The sequence below is a fragment of the Montipora foliosa genome, chromosome 12 (genome assembly GCF_036669935.1).
Source record: "Montipora foliosa isolate CH-2021 chromosome 12, ASM3666993v2, whole genome shotgun sequence".
NCBI classification, from domain to species: domain Eukaryota; kingdom Metazoa; phylum Cnidaria; class Anthozoa; order Scleractinia; family Acroporidae; genus Montipora; species Montipora foliosa.
In genome coordinates this window covers 2,089,405-2,109,404 of record NC_090880.1, presented here as the reverse complement: position 1 = coordinate 2,109,404, position 20,000 = coordinate 2,089,405, and the positions used below count along the sequence as shown (strand labels likewise).

Genomic DNA, 20,000 nt, shown 5'->3' with positions numbered 1-20,000 from the left:
GTAATTACACTCACTTTCAAATTTCAAAGGTGGCGGAAGAGATTTAACCATTGATTCAACCCCATTTAATGTCAAATGACAATCCTCTCGTTGCAACTTCATAATCAGGACTAGATTCAAGAATTTTGCGAGAGTGGACGTGAATTGGAAGATAGTCAGAACTTCCTTGGTCATCTTACGAATATGTCAAGGGGAGGTACACCTAAATGAAAGTTGCCAGAATAGTCTGAAGAACTGACCTGGCAGTAAACAACTTAAAGAACACCCGGTGAATGCTTGGAATTTGTTCTTTCTCTGCGTTGGTGAACACTTGTGGGCCTGGTGTTACAGTTATGCTGTTTGTTGCAGTTCTGTTTATGTTTACCGTGTAATTAAGACATTTTAGTCTTTTTTTATCGTAAAAATTGGCAGTAAATTGTATGTTTGGACATCCGTCTATCAAAAGAAAAAGGATTATCATTTGACATGAAAGGGGTTGATTCAATGTTAAATCTCTTCCGCCATCGGTGAGTGTAATTTCCTCGTTACTTCGCGTCAGCCACTGTGTAATTTTAAATCTTAATCTTTATTTCTCATTATGATTTTAGAGGGGGTCAGTAAGGGGGTCAGCTGACTGGGGTGAGTGTTTTGTACTAGCCCAACATTGATCCCCCTATTTCAAAAAAATAAATTTTCTATTTTTAAAATACATATTTTCTATTCGCAAATTGCAGATTCCCCAGTTTCTCATGTCGCAAAATACAGAAACCTTAAATTGTCAATTCACAAATTACAGGTTTCATTTCCCAAATTACAGATTTTAATTTCGCAAATAACAGATTCTCATTTTGTTTCGTTTCGTTTCGCTTCGCAAATTACATTAAGGAAAATAAGTCTTGACGCAACCACGATTCCTTTTGAAACGTTACTCCGTACATGGGACCAAAGCGCTGCAATGGACTGTTGCGCTTGAAAAAAAAATTACAGAAAAGGGGCTGCACAAGCAAAATATTTATGGTAATCAAAGTGTCATCGATTCAGCGTCCGCTCGTGAGCAAGTTACCTTGCACGCGCGAAACAATGGTTAAAGTACATATCTGACAAGAGATGGCAAGAAGCCGTCTTTTTTTTTCGTTTAAGTGTGGTAGCCTTCGACAAGAAATGTGCGGGTTAAACGCAAAGGCCGCATTTTATTGAGGTTAACCATTGTTTTTAGCCAAAATCCCCTCTGTAGACGGTTTACTGTTACACAAGATAATTACATCCATTTTGAAATAAAAATTGGTTTATTACTTATCACTGTCATATCTGATGGTGTATTTCTCATGCAACCCTTATTTTGTCAAGAGAAAGGAATTCTCTCCGATTTTGAAGCTCATTTGTTGGAATTCAAAAAAACGTTTCTAATTGTTATCTATGCACGTACTGCAAGCCTATTTTCTTTCCACCACGGACACTAACTCCACAAAAAACCAAACAGAACAACCTCGTTCCCAGAGCTTTTCTCCAGGGCTTTTTCTGCGCAGAGAGAGCCCAACTCTCGGCGGAGAAAAGCCTTGGCAACGACAGTTCCGTGAAGATGACAAAGAAACTAACTGTGTCGAAAATAAATTTCTATATGCGTTTAAGGCAAAACTTGGATTGTTGAGAAAAACTTGCGCTGTCGGATACCTTTTTGCCGTCCATCTTCATCGCAAGCGTCCATCCTCCACCTCCGCATCCAAAGTTTCCCATGTGACAATAAACAGGAATCTTCTGCGACCCAAACATCAGTGGATACACTTGGCTTTTGGAGAACCTGTACCAAATAAAACCTCCTTTGTTGAAATGCTTCTGAAGCTAATACGAAGAGCTTCCCGCGTGCATTAATCCCTGATGTCTACATTTTAAAATACATATCGATTCAGTATTTTCATTAGGCGCTTACTTGTGTTTTTCATACAGCTCTTTGCACGAAGACGAAGAGACAGGAACAGCAGGAACAGCTGTAGAAAGTATATAAAAGATGTCGTGATCAGAAATGACTTCATAAAATATTTTATTTTGGATAAGGAACATCTCTGACAAAGCTGGTCGAGTGATATTGGGTGATTCGATATTAGATGGGGTGCCAATCGCTAACAGCGACCAGGAAAAGCCTACTAGACCGTCAAACGCAATGCTTTCTTGGCCTCTCGCCAGCTTCTCGTCTGCTTGTATTCTGTCAATGAAACCATCGAAATGACCGATTGATTTTTAAAAATCAGCTTACCTAGTGATGATTTCTTGACTATTCATGAGACTTTCCAGTTTATTTTGCAGCGTTTTAATAGCCTCGTTGGCTCCCGAATTCTGAAGCAAGTTGCACATAAGATTGCAAAGCATGACATGGCTGAATGGTTTGGCGCAAGAGTTGTCGGATCTATCTACATTTACAGCCATCGAGAAAAAGACTGGAACGAAAAAAAAGCTGAGACTTTTGAACCAGATAAGGAAGCTCGCCCTCTTAACGAAGATTCCAAAATTCCTCCCAAGTAGTAGTGCAGTACTAACTTAAATAAGGAAATTAATAAGATTTTCCTATAGTTACAAATACGCCCGAAAATGTTCTTGTTAACAACCTCATCCAATCAGTTTAATCCAAGTTTTAAGCTGTTTTTCTTTTTACTCGGCTCATTCCCTTTTGGCGTTATCGCTAAGTGTCAGTGTACAACATGTACAGTAGCAGTGTACAGATATAAAAGGCAATTTACTATAATTATTTTGTGTGAAAATAATAAGGCAAGTTATTGGATTACCCGGACTGTAAAAGGTACAATAAAGGTACAATTCTGAACTTGGGGATTGAACATAAACAAACCCAACATTGACCATGCAGTGCATCATTTCAATGGCCTGAGGAAAGTGATAGCAACGATAGTGCCATTTTCCCCCTTTGTGACCCCAGGGAAACCAGGCGGACCAGGTTCTCAAGTTGCTGTTTTAGAAGTCGTGTCATTATGTTTTTTGATGTTTCTTTAATATTTTTTTATCAACTCTTTGGGTTCATCGTAATAAAAAAGGAATATTTTCTAGCAGTAACGCAGTTTGCTGAACAGCTCGTAGTCAACATCCAGCTCCTCAAAAATTAGTTTGTTTTATCACGGTTGGTTTTTGGCACCTTGTGAGTCACTATGTATGTGCAAAAGAGACAATGGTGCCGGTGTCGCCCGTTGATAAATTATTCATTGACGATAGTATCTTGGTTACTTTCACAAACCAGATCTTCAAAGACAACAATTTTTTGGTTGTCCACTGGAAGGTCTTCAGGGGGAAGAGATTTGTCCCTGTAAGCATCAATGATATCAGTGCATGTATAAAAAGCAATAAATTCATTGGTTTTGTGGGCAGGCGCGTGGTTAACATAGTCAAGAAATAGAAAGGGAATTACAAATGATCTCAATTTTTGATTTTTAATTTACGCTTATGCACCCTGAAAGCGTGCTATTTTTAAATGTTCGAAAATTGATCTCATTTTCATCCCCTTCCTTCCCCTTTTTCTTTTCCTTCACCATCTTGTGATAGTCTGTTTCAATTGCAACAAAATATGTACGATTCTGCAATGGTTTAAAAATTGTTAAAAATATTTAAAATACAAAAAAATAAAGCTCTACCGAAAAGGATTTGGAGAAGCCTTGTTCTTTTAAGAAAACTAAACAACGACAGAAATAATGCTTCCACAAACTCTTTGTCTACACTTTCGTTCGTACAAGTTAACGATGAGTTTGAAATATTACCGGTATCGGGCCTTATCCCCATATAGAACCTGGCGTCATCTGGTAGGAAGTCATGGGGTCTAGCTTCTTTAGTACTGTTATTCAGCTCGCAGATATCGCTGGTGATCATGAAATTGTAGCTTTTGCACTTCATATTATTTTGACATAGAAAGTGGCAGTCAAGAGGAGTTCTGACATCAACCCTTTTTAAAATGTGATTCTTAAGAGCTCTGCCGGACTTTAATAACTTGACCTCACACTGTTTGCTAGAAGCCATCATGAACAACCGTGGAATAAAGAATATTGAAAAGATCGTCAAATATCCAAGCTTTTGATCCATGTTCTCCCTAATTACAGCAGTGTCCTATTTTAAAAAATAAAGTCAGGAAAATGACATTATATTGCAAAATTTGAAAAAAAAAAAAAAAGGAAGAAAGGAAAAAGTGTCAAGAACCTGACAGGAATCGTTGAAGTCTCTTTAGTCGAAGAATCTTGTTACAGAGAGCTAAGCTGTCGCAGTAAAATACGTCAATCAGCTTGATCTTGTAATAACCAGAGCAAGAAATAGGGCCTTTTATACCTGGATGTATGTGGTGACCAATTTATGTACTCAATGGACAGAAAGCAGCCGTCTGCAGAGCACGACTAGATGTATTTCTTAATTGCTTTGAAAAAGGTCAACAATTAAAAAATAGGCACTCATTGCGTAGGTGTGCTAGTGCCGAAACACAGCGCTTTATTCCGCAACTGTCAACTGAGCTGGGTTTTGTTTTCCTGGAGATTCAAGTTGTCTATGCGTAAAATGCAGCTCTGATAGTACACGATATTGTTTTGGTACCGTATATCATTGTATTGCCAAGGTAGATGTCTTAGGTTAATAGTACCATGAGAACCCGGGGGGGGGGGGGGGGGACTCCCATATGAAACAGACGGGGATGCTCGTCGTCTCGCTTAGGGGTGTAAATTTTGGATTTTGGTCTCGCTTAGGGTGTTCCGGGCAAAGCGCCAATATTTTATGCCACCAAGGTCTCGTTTAGGGTTCCGCGAAGTAACACAGAATTACGCGAAGAGAAACAGAAGTCAAATTTCCTTTTAAATTTTCTTTTTAGATAAAAGCATTCGATGATTATGCCTTTTTATCATTAAAACTCATTGCATGTCGTATTTTTGTGTTTTTAAACGGTCTCTTTTAGGGGTCAAAATTTGCTTAAGCCACGCCTAGATTGGTCTCCTTTAGGGGTTAAATTCAAAATTTCCGACGAGCATCCCCGTCTGTTTCATATGGGAGTCCCCCCCCCCGGGCATGAGAAGACATGTTGTTACTAGTAAACCCAGAAAGATTGAAGAAAGTAAAAGGAACGGAGTTAGTATTTGGTTGGGGGACCTCAAAATATACGACTTGCTGTCAGAAACATAGGACCGAATATTCTACTTTAGGGCTCAAAAAATGCGAGCCAAGCAAGGTGCAGATTTTGTTTGCCTGCCTTACGCAAAACAAATATTGATGTACAAGTAAATAAATAGTGATATACAGTTTATGGGAAGAGCAGTAGAAAGCTTTCAGGAAGTGTCGATCGACAAAATATTTTGCCATCAGCAATAAAATTTGCGACATGAAAACAACATAAATTTTGAACCTCGAATATAAAAAATTACCATAAGTGAAAAACATTTTGGGAGATTTTTGCTCTGTTAAATTTTTGTATTGTACTTTTGGCTGCGCAAGGAAATGGCAAAATCGAAAGTGCTGTCGATTTCAGCGGCCGCCATGATCAAGTTATTGTGCGTGTTTACTAACAACTCGCGTAAAAAAGTATACATCTGTGTCAAAATGATGACAATAAACCGGGTTTTTGTTTTTGTTAGTTTGCTTTTTTTTCTTTCAAGTGTTATAAATTTTGACAAAAATGTGCAAATTCAACACAAAGAGCACAATCGCCCAATTCTTGAGGTTGACCGATGTTTCTGCAAAGTCAAAAATTCACTCTCCTTGACGAGGTTATTTATCACCAGGTAATTCCATCGTTTTGGAAATAGCAGCTGCTGTATTATTCACCAGCGTCACAAATTCTTGCCGATTTTTCAAGGAATATATATTGACATGCAAATAAACTTTGTTCGCGTAGGATAAAATATTGTGCTACGAATATTTTGTGGTTGGACTTACTGAAGACAGTGAAATTTAATTATTAGCATCTGCGTAATTAATGTTAATTCCTTGAAGGCTTGATAAATACAATTACGATCACGAACAGCCTATTACGTACAAAATCCTATTATCTAATAAAAGTGGCATGAATGCCCAAAAGTTTGTTTACTACGGTTTTCATTCTCGCATCTTTCAATGCTTTCCGGCTTCGCGAATGTTTGAACTTTGTCAACACGAAGGGAGCGTTACTGTGATTGGACGACTGAGGCCCGGTTCAACGCCGATCTTTTCATGAGCCGCGCCTACTATCGCCCAATTCTTGAGGTTGACCGATGTTTCTGCAAAGTCAAAAATTCACTCTCCTTGACGAGGTTATTTATCACCAGGTAGTTCCATCGTTTTGGAAATAGAAGCTGCTTTATTATTCACCAGCGTCACAAATTCTTGCCGATTTTTTCAAGGAATATATAATGACATGCAAATAAACTTTGTTCGCGTAGGATAAAATATCGTGCTACGAATATTTTGTGGTTGGACTTACTGAAGACAGTGAAATTTAATTGTTAGCATCTGCGTAATTAATGTTAATTCCTTGAAGGCTTGATAAATACAGTTACGATCACGAACAGCCTACTACATACAAAATCCTATTATCTAATAAAAGCGGCATGAATGCGCAAAAGTTTGTTTACTACGGTTTTCATTCTCGCATCTTTCAATGCTTTCCGGCTTCGCAGCAGCGTGAGAAGGCTAACATTTAACAACTGCTGTCTGCTTGCAAACATAAAATGCAATGCGGTCTGCATCTTTTTTCTTCGAATTACCGCTTTCTTCCACGTGGCACGTAAAATAAACATCGATTTTGGGCGACGGATGTGTAGGTTAGCAGCATCCGCCATGTTTATTTACTACTCCTGAAAACCACTGAGAATTTTCATTGCTTTTACTGGAACTGTATCAGGAACGGCCAAAAAGAACGGCGTCTGAATCAACAGGCTTACTTTTGTTAATTTGGGTCGGTACAAATTCGAATTGAGTTCGGCTCATGAAAAGATCGGCGTCTGAACCGGGCCCGAGTCAATGCAGTCATGCCAGTAGACCCAGGGGAATAACGAAATTTTGCGGTTGACAAACTACGGTCCGCCACCCCAGTAAGGGTCAGTTTGTTATCAACGGTCGAAGCCGTGGCCACTTTTGTGCTAAAGCACCGCCTTTGAATGCTGTTTTGTTGCAATATTTACCGCCTGACGTTGTTCGCAGGACTGCTATTGCGTTGATAGTGGGTTGAAATGAAAGTTCAATCTTTGGCAATTGATTCTGATGTGAAATTGTGACCGTGGGAATATTTTATCCAGGAATATTTGACTCAAATTAGTGGCACCTGAGAATTTAGTCCCCAGCCTGGAAGAGGACAAAACACGGAGCCCTACTCCATGGAGTATCCTATGGAGTATCTAAATGGAGTACCCCTTAAAATCATTTATTGGTCAAATTAATACTTTTTTAACATGGTGAGGCATTTAGATGCACATACCGTTATTTATTTCGAGTTCCGTATGTCTTTCGTGTATCCCTTATTATACTTTATTTTTAGACAAAAATTCATAAAACCGTGTACCCCTGCATACCCGCCCGTGTATGCCCATGTACAGCTGTGTACCCCTATGAAATGGAAACTATTTGTACACGTTAATTTCATCAGATTACAAATGGGCATGTATGGGCATACAGGGGCATACTTGAGTATATAATATGGCTACACTGTGTACTACAGGGGTATACATGGGCATATTATGGGCATACATGGGCCCATATGGGTATATAGGAGTATACGGATTTGCAAAATTACTAAACTACAATAAGGGATACATGAGATACCTCATACGATATTTCAAGATGGCGGCCAATTCGTGAACCGCATCGAACTGTAACAATCGGAGAACTGGAAAGCTCGAAATAAATAAAGGTATGTGCATCTAAATGCCTCACCATGTTGATAAAGTATTAATTTGACCAATAAATGATTTTTAGGGGTACGCTATTTAGGTATTCCATAGGATATTCCATGGAGTAGGGCTCCGCCTTTTGTCCTCTCCCCTCCAGCCTTGGGATTTTATTATAACCGTTGACAACCACGAAATTGTGAAATTTCAAATCGCGTCGGATCTGGAAAATAGCCACACAGGAAGGAAGCTATCCACGATGGCAATAAGGTTAGGCTTTTTAATTGAGATGTTTTTCATATAACTATCTTCCTAAGCTTTTTATCGGGACTCTCATACAAATCCTTATATTTTTGTCGGCCATGCTCACACTGAGCTTGGAACGCTTGTGGATGATTCACATGATCGAGGTCTATGTTGTTGATTTTGGATCACACATGATCGGAGACTAACATCTTTCTTACATTTCTCAATGATTGTCAGCAGCTCCTGACAGCATTCTGACATTTTTAGATACGATCAGGAACGTTTAATGCAACGCACTGCCTGCAATTTTAGCATTTCGTTGAAGTCTTCTTAACATAAATATCAAAGATGTTTTCAGCCCATTCTCGCGTCATTTTTACCCCTGAGGCCTGCGGTCAAGGAACCTTGTGAGCACGTGCTCAACAATGACACAAATGAGGAACCTCATGGGAAGACCTAAGACAGCAATGACCAGAGCCAGGTTTCTGACCAGCGGTTTTGGTTAAGACAATGGTTTGCTGGGGGCGCTCAGTCTCGCGGGCTCAGAAAACCTGGTTGTGGTCATTGTTATTTAAGGTTTTTCAACCTGGTGTCTCGAACCCAGATTTTAAAATGGTGCTTCGTCGTTTCTCTGAGGGTACTGGAAAGAGATTTATTTTTGTCAGAGTGATGATGATGATGATGATAAGGGTGCCACTAACAAATCCCTTATTTTCATTTATCTATCCACCTTTTTAGGGCTAGGTAAGTGATAAATTTACGATTTATGACAAATTCAAAAAGGAAAGTATTTGAGGATTCAAAGAACTCAAAGGCCTTAGGAATAGCCCCATAAAGGTTTCTCCTTTTACTTCCAATTAAGGAAGGTGCCTACTATTGTTATTGCGCATACGTTCTGCGCATCTCGAGATACTCGGGTTTCCTATAGGTGATGCTTACTAATACAGTGATATTTTGGCGCAGTTTAAAACTATCCGGACAAAGTAGATCTTAGTAAGCACTCTTGGTATCCAAAAAGAACATTGGGGGTAAACTTACATTTTTGAGAGATAATTTAGCTTTAGTTTGAGAAAGAACGCTATACATTGCTTTGTATTTTAAAGCTTTTTACAAATATTATTCATGAATCATCTTTGAAAAATGCGTGGTTACTCCCAATTTTCTTTTTGGATTTCAATAACACTTGTTAAGATCTACATTTCCTGCATAATCATAAAACGGATCAAATATTTCTCTCAATTAGTAGGCAATTGGGAGGCGCGGTGGCCTCATTGTTAGTGCGCTCGGAGTGGTCCGGGTTCGGGTCCTGGCTGGGGACATTTTCTTGTGTCCTTGGGCAAGACACTTTACTCTCACGGTGCCTCTCTCCACCCAGGTGTATAAATGGGTACCGGCGAATTCAAGGCTGGGGGTAACCCTGCGATGGACCAGCATCCCACCAGGGGGGAGTAGAAATACTCCTTGTCGCTTCATGCTAAGGAAACCGGGGATAAGCTCCGGCGTGTTGGGCCACTTGGCTCGGAAAGCTCTTACTGACGTGTTTGATGCGCTTGCATTCCGGGATTTTCTTAAAATCGTAAAGAGCAAAGTAACTTAGTTAGCAGTGGAAATGGAATATATTTTGTGTGTTATGAACGGTGGGACTACAATGTGTTTAGCCTTGCTATTTAAAGTGATTCGAGTAATGGAAATCTTTCAACTTTTCACAAGTGTTTCTTGATACGGTGATAACAATTTTCCCTAAGGGCCAGTTCCCACTAGCGCGTTTTTCCTTTGTTTTGCCAAACATAGTAAAATGGCAAAGCTTGGACGGGTGGGGCCGTAATGTGAGAGCCTTACAAATATTTGTCAGACTGTACAAACTTCAAAGGAGCCGGCCGATATTAAGTGTACGGACAAGCCATTTTTTCCGACAAATGAAGCTCGTGATCCAGCCCTAATATTGATTTTTGCTTCTACGCTTAGCAATTCTTGAGAATGGAATGACTCTTTATTCCATCAATGACTCTTTTGAAAAGTCAAATACAGAAACATGAATGTCTACTGAACCAAAATATATCCCATGGCTCTAATGCTTTTGGCCCCATTATCTGAAGTCGAGTGTGCGACGTTCCCACATGTGTTGGAATCATCATCGTACCCTCCGGTACCAAACCCAATTCTGGATTCTGTGGTTGCGCAGTCCTTCTCGTTGTTTGCCATAATGCCGATTCGTACTTTAGAGAAGCCTTTTGATGAACCAGCGGCATTGAACCCTTCCATGTTACAGTTGGCCTGCAAGGACGCTTGAGAACCAATCAGCGTCTTCCATGTGTTGCGGCTCAGTGACGTGGAGCGGTATTTGCCGTCAGCTATTAGTGAATGCAGAGACTGGGCCTGCTTGTTGATGACCAGAAACTTGATTGGGTGACCAGTGATCTTCATACCGAGGCAGATCTTGGAGAAAGACATGTTCCAGTAGGTCGGTAGTTTGGTTTCTTCAAAGTCAAACCCAGTCTTCCCTCCTGGGAGGTTGTAGGCGTTTTTGTTGCTCCACAAGGCCGAATCATAATGAAAGGTTTTCTGAAATAAAAACAAAAAACACAGAATTAGCTGCACGGACACAACCGCAGAAAAAAGCCCTGAGAACGAGGTCGGTATAAGTTGGCAAAGGAGTTGATTGCAGAAGATGTCGAAAATAAATATCTATGCGGTTAGCGAAGAACTTCGATTGTTGAGAAAAACTTGCGTTGTCGGATACCTTTTTGCCGTCAGTCTTCATCGCAAGCGTCCATCCTCCACCTCCGCATCCAAAGTTTCCCATGTGACAATAAACAGGAATCTTCTGTGACCCAAACATCAGTGGATACACTTGGCTTTTGGAGAACCTGTACCAAATAAAACCTCGTTTGTTGAAATGGTTCGGAAGCTAATACGAAGAGCTTCCCGCGTACATTAATCCCTGATGTCTACATTTTTATATACATACGATTCCGTACTTTTATTAGGCGCTCACTTGTGTTTTTCATACAGCTCTTTGCAGGAAGGCGAAGAGACAGGAACAGCAGGAACAGCTGTAGAAAGTATATAAAAGATGTCGTGATCAGAAATAACTTCATAAAGTATTTTATTTTGGATAAGGAACATCTGACAAAGCTGGTCGAGCAATATTGGATGAATCGATATTAGATGGGATGCCAATCGCTAAAAGCGGCCAGGAAAAGCTTTCTAGACCGTCAAACGCGATGTTTTCTTCGCCTCTCGCCAATTTCTCATCTGCTTGTATTCCATCAATGAAACCATTGAAATGACAGATTGATTTTTAAAAATCAGCTTACCTTGTGAGGAATTATTGACTACTGCAACGAGACTTTCGAGTTTATTTTGCAGCGTTTTAATAGCCTCGTTGGCTCCGGAATCCTGAAGCAAGTTGCACATGAGATTGCAAAGCATGGCACGGTTGAACGGTTTGGCGCAAGATTTAACGGATGTCTGCATTCACAGCCATCGAGAAAAGGACTGCAACGAAATAAACGATAAGACGTAAGCGCATTTTGTACCAGATAAGGAAGCTCTCCCTCTTAACGAAGATTCCAAAATTCCTTTATTCCCAAGTAATAGTGCGGTACTAAGCAAGTGTAAATTAAACAAGGAAATTAATAAGATTTTCCTATAGTTACAAATACGACCGAAATTTTTCTTGTTAACAACCTCATCCAATCAATTTAATCCAAGTTTACTGTTTTTCTTTTTACTCGGCTCATTCCCTTTTGGCGTTAATGCCTAGTATCAGTGTACAACATGTACTGTAGCAGTGTACAGATATAGGAGGCAATTTACTATAATTATTTTGTGCGAAAATATAAATTAATAAGGCAAGTCATTGAGTTACTCGGGTTGTAAAAGGTACTATAAAGGTACAATAAATGCATATTGATTTATTCGCAGCGATACAGCCCAAGGAATCTAAGAGAATGAATATGGATATAAGCCTGGATGTGTTTTTCCGGCGGAGTAATTTGTTACGATTGATCACAGGTGACCTCGAGACCCGTATTCATGTATCATGAAGAGATCGCGTGGCGTATCCGCCTGTTCGGTATAACAAGCCCCCATATTAATAAATTCCGACAGTACGCCGGATGTTTTAGTTGATGTTTGCGTATTTGATCTATGATATGTCCTGGATTTCAAATAGAGTTTGGAATTTTATCCCCAGTTTCACTTAAAACTGATTCATACTTTGTGCCAAAGTGCTTTGCTTTTCCGATTCAAGTACCAGTCTTCTCACCCTGCGAGCAGAGCCTCTCTAAAAACTCACCAGCGGGCGAGTTAAGAAAGGCTCTGCTGGCAGGGTGCCGTCTTCTGTCAATGTACTTTTATTGACTTGTCCGTATAGTAATAAAGAAAGATCCATGCATTTTCGCGCGGCATTTTGTTTACATTTTTTGCTTTATTAGCATAAGGCTAATGTTTTCTAATCATTCAGCCGAAAATAAAAGTACTGAATATCGAAAGTGCATTGCATAATGAGCAATCTGAAAATTTGAACGCGATACATAGGATAAAAATTTCTAAAATGTTTGAGATCATTTGCGCTTTTGTCATCCAAGAATTTATCAGTTTGGATGGCAAAAAACTGGATCGTGATTATCAAAGGCAAAATTAAGTCAATTTGTAAATAGAATGACACCTTCTGTGAGCAAACTCGTGTGTTAATAAAACAAAGTGTACAATGACGACAAAATGTTTGGCCTGACCCCTGACCTAATTTGCAGTAAATCGAATTTCCGGTTTGCTGAGAAACTTTTAAATTTGGCAGGCCCCAGATCGGTTCGATAATGGGTGCCGATAGAGACAAGGTCCTGTGTCTGTGTTAACTCTGACTTCTCCAAACTAGGAATCCAACTCAGGCGAGTGGTCAGGCGCAGAAGACACTGAGTTTGAGACCAGAGGTGTTACACTTGCTGGTTCCTCATGAGCCAATCGTCTACGTAATAGTGAATTTGTAGGCCCAGGGATCGAGCATGGGCCGTCATCACATCCACTACGCGAGTGAAAACCCTTGGGCTCACTGACAAACCTAACGGCAGAACATGAAACTGGAAAACTTCGCCGTGGTTACAGAAACGAAGAAAGTTCCTCGATGATGGGTGGATCGGAACATGAAGGTAAGCATCTGTCAGATCCACTTAGATTACCCAATTTCCCTTCTAAATGGAAAGCCGAAGATTGGCAGGCGTCTCCAAGTAAACGTTTTCCTTCGCCAAGTGATGGTTCAATGACCGAAGGTCGATGACCAACCGAAGCTTCCCATTTTTTGGGGTGATAACAAAGAGCTGGCTGTAAAAACCCTGGACAAGACTGGTTCACCACCCTCTGGATGGCCCCCTTCCCCAAAATTGAAAGACTTTGGGACCTTAGATGCTCTTTCTTGCTTCTGGCCTCTGACAGAGAAAAGGGGACCGCATTGGACGCGAATATAGGCTGAGTGTCGAAACTGATACGAAGGCCATGTTGTAGAAGCTGCAAAACACGTTGATCCCTTGTTATAGACTCCCAGGAGTCCAGAAAAAGGGACAGACAACCGTCCCCCGGAGCTGTGGGCAGCGGCAGGTGTAAATAAAGTTGAAGTGCAGGACAGGGGGAGGCCACCGCCCTGTCCAGTCAGACGTTTTTTGGGTCTGTTCTAGGCTTGTTGGCATGACCCCCCGGGGCTTGCTGTCCCCGACGCCTCCCTGGAGTTACCTTGGGTGGAAGAGGCTGGAAGAGGTTAGGGAGAACCATGGGTAATAGTTCTTTTTGCACCTACAGCGGCCGTTTTGATTTCTATTGTTTCGAAAGACATTATGGGATACTCAGGGGGAAAATTAATATGTATTTTCCCTCTGGGCATCCCATAATAGCTATTTGAAACAATAGAAATTAAAGTGGCCGCCCGTACCTGCAAAAAGGTCTACGATAGCTGAACCCTAGCCCGTGAGGCATGATCCTGTTGGGGAGCTGAGGTGGAGGAGGTTGAGGCCCTCCTTTTATGGGATAATCATTCTGGCTTACGTCTCTTGAGCTCTGCCAACTCCTTAGCCGATGTAACCTGACCCGCAAACAAGGCGCTGTGATAGAGGTGATATAGCTGTTGGTATTTTCCGTGATCTCTCAAAAGCATTCGATACAGTTAATCATAATCAAGAGATTATGACATAATATTTTATTTGACAAAACTGAACACTATGGTATACGTGGACTGGCCTTAAAATGGGTAAAAAGCTATTTTTCTAACAGATTACAATTTGTAGATTCCAACGGTCATGTGTCTTCCCGCTTTAATATATTCTGTGGGGTTCCTCAGGGCTCTATTCTACCGGCCTTTATTTTTTCTTCTTTACATTAATGATATAGTCAATGCATCTACGGCACTACAACTGATTTTATTCACGGACGATACCAACGTTTTTCTGTCTCGTAAAGATCCTGAATATTTGGTTAATCAGCTCAACATCGAGTTAAATAAGTTGTCAGTATGGTTTAGGGTTAATAAGCTTCACCGAATCTCAAAAAAGACCGAGTTCATAGTGTTCAAACCAAACTAAAAACGTAGAAGTTATAATTTTCAAATTTTGATAAATGAACAACAAATTCATCAAGTTAAAGAAACAGTTTTCTTGGTTGTAATCATCGATGAAAACCTGACCTGGAAGTCTGAGATCTTCCATGTGGCTAACAAATTAAGTGTCGAAATCAATTGGAATGATACACAAATCGAGTTTTTATTTATCTTCATACTCTTTACTTGTATTGTACTATTCACTTGTTTATCCTTACTTCTTTTACTGTAATATAGAGCGTTTTCAATTGAGTGTCGAAAGTAATTAGCGAATTGCTTTGGTTTATGATTACTTCACTCAGTGATTGGTTCAAAGTTCTCGCAGCATTTTTTCAACCAATCAGAAGTGAAACCAAAGCCAATCGTGGCTTGCGCGTGCACATTTTCCCGCGCTTTGTGTCGGCTACGTGTAATTACTTGGAGTTTCGATTGGTTTAACGGATTGTCTTCGTCCTTTTTGATTGGCCAAAGTAATTACTTTGGTTTTGGTTTTAAGACACTCATTTGAAAACCGCTTTAGTTTGGGCGCCCACCTATAAAACTAACCTTGTTCGTCTGGTAAAATTGCAGAAAAGAGTGGTGAGAATCATAGATAAATCTCATTTTAATGCTCATTCTGACCTTATATTTAAGAAACTTGGAATCCTAAAATTCCATGATCTTAACCTGTTACAACTTGGTCAATTCATGTTCTCCTATCAAATTCGAACTCTTTCTCCCAAGTTAGCTAGCAAATTCACTCTAAACAGTCAAATTCACACATATTAATATTATACGAGAAACTCTCATGCATTTCGTTTGCCTTTCTGTCGGACTAACATAAAACAATTTTCTGTTTTCTATCAGGGACCTAATTTTACAATTCTCTAGCCTGCGAACGCAGACGTATTTCCGGCGGTCGTTTCTCTTCCCCGTTACTTTTCGGGGGAGAGAAACGACCGCCGGAAATACGTCTGCGTTCGCAGGCTAACAATTCTCTTGACATTGATATAATCAATTCTTCCTCAACAGCTTCCTTCAAGAAAGCACTTAAGTTAATTCTTTTTTAACAACTATTGTTCTTCCTGTGTCAAATTTTTTTCACCCTGTAATTTTACTTTCACAACTGTTTACATGTTTCAACACCTTAATTAAATGACAAAGTGTTTGTAATTGTATGCTGCAGGGATCGCGTTAACGCAGAAATCGTGCATTTTTACGCAAATAAAATCCAAAAAATGCATCATCGAAATTTTAATGCGTCCCAGGACGCAAGGCACTGACTTAAATAACTCACACAACTCGCTCTGATTTGTCATTATATTCTGTTGTTTGTAAAACTGTTGGAGCGATCTGTGATCATAATTTCTAAGAAATGGGGTTTAAAACATCTAAAAAGGTTAAAACTAAATTTTCGACCCCCTTCTGCGGTCTTCTTCAGAAGAATGTACTCTGCAAGTCACTGAATGCAAATATATAGCAAAAGACGTCAGTGTTCGTTGCTCCTAAGAGAGGAAACCAGTGATGCGTAAACCCTTGGAAAGGGTGCTCTTTCATTAACAGAGTTCTTGTCCAGGAATGAATGTAACGGCTCTAGAAAAAGCCTTTGTCGGCCGGTCCTATGCATATGCGTCAATATTAATTCCAAGTTGGTTACTCTCTTTTTCTCATAATTTAAAATATACTCTTTTCTCGTAGAGGGTCACCAAGATTTTGGGACCCCCAAAAAACGCTTGGGACCCCAATTTGGCCGAACATGCGGGTCCCAGCACCCAGATTGAAAAATCCTAGTGCCATCCCTGATGCTTCATTACCAACTTGTAAGTTCAAACTGTTTTTAATTTTCGTTCATTACTTTATATTTCAACACTTAAAATAACTAAATGTTTGTAATAATTGTATTCTCCGTTGCCAACTTGCATGTCAACGATAGATCAATGCTTTTACTTGGGGAAGGCTAATTTACGTAAGCTTAGTAGTTTCTTTTAGGCCTCCTCGCCACCAACGTAATTCAATAATTTTTCTTCCATCTTCTCTTTTTTGATTGTTCATATTTGCATTTACATTTCTTTTTTCTGTGGCAAATAAAAAAATAAAATAAAATAAAATATAAAATAAAAATAATAGCCTTGAACTCTGAAGCCGTAATGGAAACCATTCCACAGTTTCAGCTGAGGCCAGTAGATCTCGGTCAACATCCAGTACCTGAGGAGCAGGCTCGACAACATGCATATTATGAATACGGTATGATGAAGATGGAAAAATCTTGTGCCGAGAGATAGAGAAGACTTCAGAACCCACCATACCCTTGTGGCAAGCCTGAAGACAGTCCTTGTGCTATTTCAGGACCTTTGTGTCATCTACGCCACGTATTTTACCGTGGTTTCCCTAAGCCAACGGGAAACAGAGTGGGACGGAGGTACATGTTCCGCGCCTCCCCCTCAGCAGATTACAACTGCTCGCTCATGTTGCGAAAGCTTGCAGTAAAGTTCTTCTGTTTCAGGGTCGCGAGATTCATCCGAAAGCCGAGGTCCCTCTGCTGGCACACGTGAAGAGCAAACACTTGAAGAACGCTAGCTCAAGGACGAGCCAGTTAACTGATAACGTCTCAACTCCTCCCCATCACACGGGCATTGTTTTCCTTGATCTGTCGTTGCATGTCAGCGATAACACCAGGCGGCATGGAAGGTGAGTGAGTTCCGAAGGAACCCTCCACAACGCTCGGCGGATCAACATCCCCTGTGTTGTCAGGAAAGCTCCTTTCCCCTAAAATAGACATTAACGAAAAAGGGAAACCGGAGAACAATAAGAAAAGCACTGCGAGTACCAGGGCAGAAAGAAAACTGCAGCGGTTCAGTTGCAACGAGAAACATGAAAGGCCACCGGACCGCTAAACACAGTGAAGATAAATCAAGAAAAGCGAGTAACAAACACTAGAAACTCCCAAGGCAAGAAACGTAAGAGAAAGAAAACAACTATGGCGCGCCTTTCCAGTCATAATTCAAACAGCTTTATTGTATAATATGTATCTATTACATTTCTGTGTCGTAATTTTTAATTACCTTTGTATATGTTTTTTTTTTGCTTGGATATATTTTACACCTCTTCCCATTAATTTAATCAAGTATCAGTGTTAAGACCATTTATTTATTGATTTGTTCTCTTTATTTTAGATTCGTTCCATATGTGTATTTATGTTTGTGCTCTATTTTTTTTATTCTTATTGAGTATGCAACACGTGATCGCATTACCGTGATTCAAGTGGGTCATTTTCCGTCATTTTGGTTTCTGGGCACATGGAGGAAGAACTGTCAAGCGCATGTCGTGCGGCCGAGCTTGCCTTGTAGGTAGTTCTTGAAGAAACGTTGTCCCTCGGCTAAATTCAACGAGGCCAGTCTCCCTCTGTCAGGCTATAAACAAAAAAATGAAAGAATGTGACAGACAATAATAATAATAATAATTGGCAGTGCTAAACACCCTTACCTGCAGTCGAGGACCGAGTTGCGAAGGGCGCAGCTCACGATATCGGGCTGAAAGCATACAAAGGCGCCTCTGGCTGCCGCTATACAGTCCATGTTTGATGTCGGGGCACAGCACCACAACTGGATGTTAATTAGCTGTGAGTCGATTTTAATGAGGGAGGAAAACCGGGAGGTCTCCCTTTTGTGTGGGTTTTTGTGGATTTGTTGTTTCAGGAGGAGAAAGAATCTATTCTCCAAATCAAAACACATCACCAGCCGACTGAAGCCTCCAATACACAGATTGAAGCATTTTTTACCTCTTGAAACCCGCCTGGTGTCAAGAAGGGTTTTATAAACGGAGAGGCTAGTAGGCTTCTCCGAACAAACTCTTCAAAAACATCATTTGAGGAGGCACTATCTCGATTCAAAACCCGTCTTGAAGAGGCAGTAGGCATTTAAACAAAAAGCCAAAACTAGCGAGAAAATTCTATTATTTGTCAATACGTACAACCCAGCAGTGTCAAATCTTAAAACAAGACTCACGCGTTAAAGCAGACTGTGAAATGTAGACTGTCTAAAGAGATGTTTTTATTTATCACCTACAAGAATTTGATTTGTTCGGATATCTTAGCTGGAAATTGAAGTGTCCGAAAATTTTAGGAAGCGATATCTTCATTTCAGAAATTGCTAGCTGAACGTTAGCTTCCAAGAACTTCCAACCGAACCATTTGCTCATCCGAAACTGCAAGGTTACCTTTTTAAGTGCAAAAATACCCTTTCCGAAAACGTAAGGGACTACTTTTCCCTGGTTGCGAAATTTTTAGGTGATGTTTCAGGTGTAAGTGCAGTATCGTGACCATGACCCACACTTTCTGTTTGAAGCTAATCATTCATAGGCACTTCTAAACCGCATTGGTGAGAGGCGAGTGTTATATCCATGTGTATTTGAAATCCAGTCAATGTCATTTTAAACAATTACTTTTTAACATTCGGGAAAGGGAACAAATCCTTAAAACTGCAACTATATGGGCAGTGTACGCGTGCATAGGGGCACATGACATGTCCATGTTGACTTCACACCGGTCGGTCGTACCGGCACAAATTTACGCAAAAACCACATACTTATAAAGTTCTTTCTTCTTTCTGGTTAATCAACTGAGCGTCGAAGCGTACATACCTGCCGCAAAAGATGAATTTTTCGCACTTGATAAAACGGAAAAGGAAGTTGGAAAATCTTGCCCACCGCGAGAAACAATCTCTCCTTTTCTGGTTGTGTCCATGTGCCTTTCGGGTCCACGTCAGTCGTTCTTTCTGCTGCTTCATCATCAGTTTCGGGAATCGATTTCTTTCCGTCTTCAACAGCTGGAACACGAAGTTCGCAGATAAGATCGATGGCACATTCAAGCAGACGCTGAAGTAGATCTTCCAGACGGGCTAAATGCAGCTGATCTCTGAAGATGCATCTACACTGACTGAAACAAGCGTAAAAACCGTATGTACAATCCATAAGCTAAGATCTGCAGAGTAGCCAGCTAAGCTTAAGATATTAACATAAGATCCCTTTGTGATCTACGTACCGTTGCGGCCAAGAAAGCACGAAAGATACCACGTCCACAATCTCAGACCTCACAGACTTCGGATCTTCGGAGTTATCTAAATCGACGACAAATTATCTCACAGTTAGATGATTTACATGATCGAGGTCGATGTTGTTGATTTCGGATCATACATGATCGAAGACTAACATCTTTCTTACATTTCTCAATGATTGTCAGCAGCTCCTGACAGCATTCTGACATTTTTAGGAACGTTTAATGCAACGCACTGCCTGCAAGGTACTGGAAAGAGATGATGATGATGTTGCCAATCTTTATTTACAGATCCACCTTTTTAGGGCTAGGGAAGTGATAATTTTACGATTTATGA

At 40.3% G+C, this 20,000-nt stretch overlaps 1 protein-coding gene, 1 long non-coding RNA gene and 1 pseudogene across 2 annotated transcripts in view; all 3 read right to left on the bottom strand.

The window, feature by feature from the left end:
- LOC137979097 (uncharacterized skeletal organic matrix protein 5-like) overlaps nucleotides 1-2,053 on the bottom strand; it is a 6,937-nt gene extending 4,884 nt beyond the window's left edge. The window contains exons 1-2 of the mRNA XM_068826274.1: nucleotides 1,907-2,053; nucleotides 1,651-1,777 (exon numbers count right to left, since the gene is read on the bottom strand). Of these exons, the coding sequence (XP_068682375.1) occupies nucleotides 1,651-1,777; nucleotides 1,907-2,037 (258 nt within the window). The 5' untranslated portion in view covers nucleotides 2,038-2,053. The remainder of the gene's footprint in view (nucleotides 1-1,650; nucleotides 1,778-1,906) is intronic.
- A 7,966-nt stretch (nucleotides 2,054-10,019) lies between these two features.
- Nucleotides 10,020-11,685, bottom strand: LOC137979255 (uncharacterized skeletal organic matrix protein 5-like; annotated as a pseudogene).
- A 3,970-nt stretch (nucleotides 11,686-15,655) lies between these two features.
- Nucleotides 15,656-19,727, bottom strand: LOC137980066 (uncharacterized). Its single transcript, XR_011118441.1, has 4 exons — nucleotides 19,652-19,727; nucleotides 19,252-19,546; nucleotides 17,865-18,023; nucleotides 15,656-17,379 (listed from the first exon to the last, which is right to left on the bottom strand). It is a non-coding gene; the product is annotated as an uncharacterized lncRNA (long non-coding RNA).
- Nucleotides 19,728-20,000: the final 273 nt, after the last annotated feature.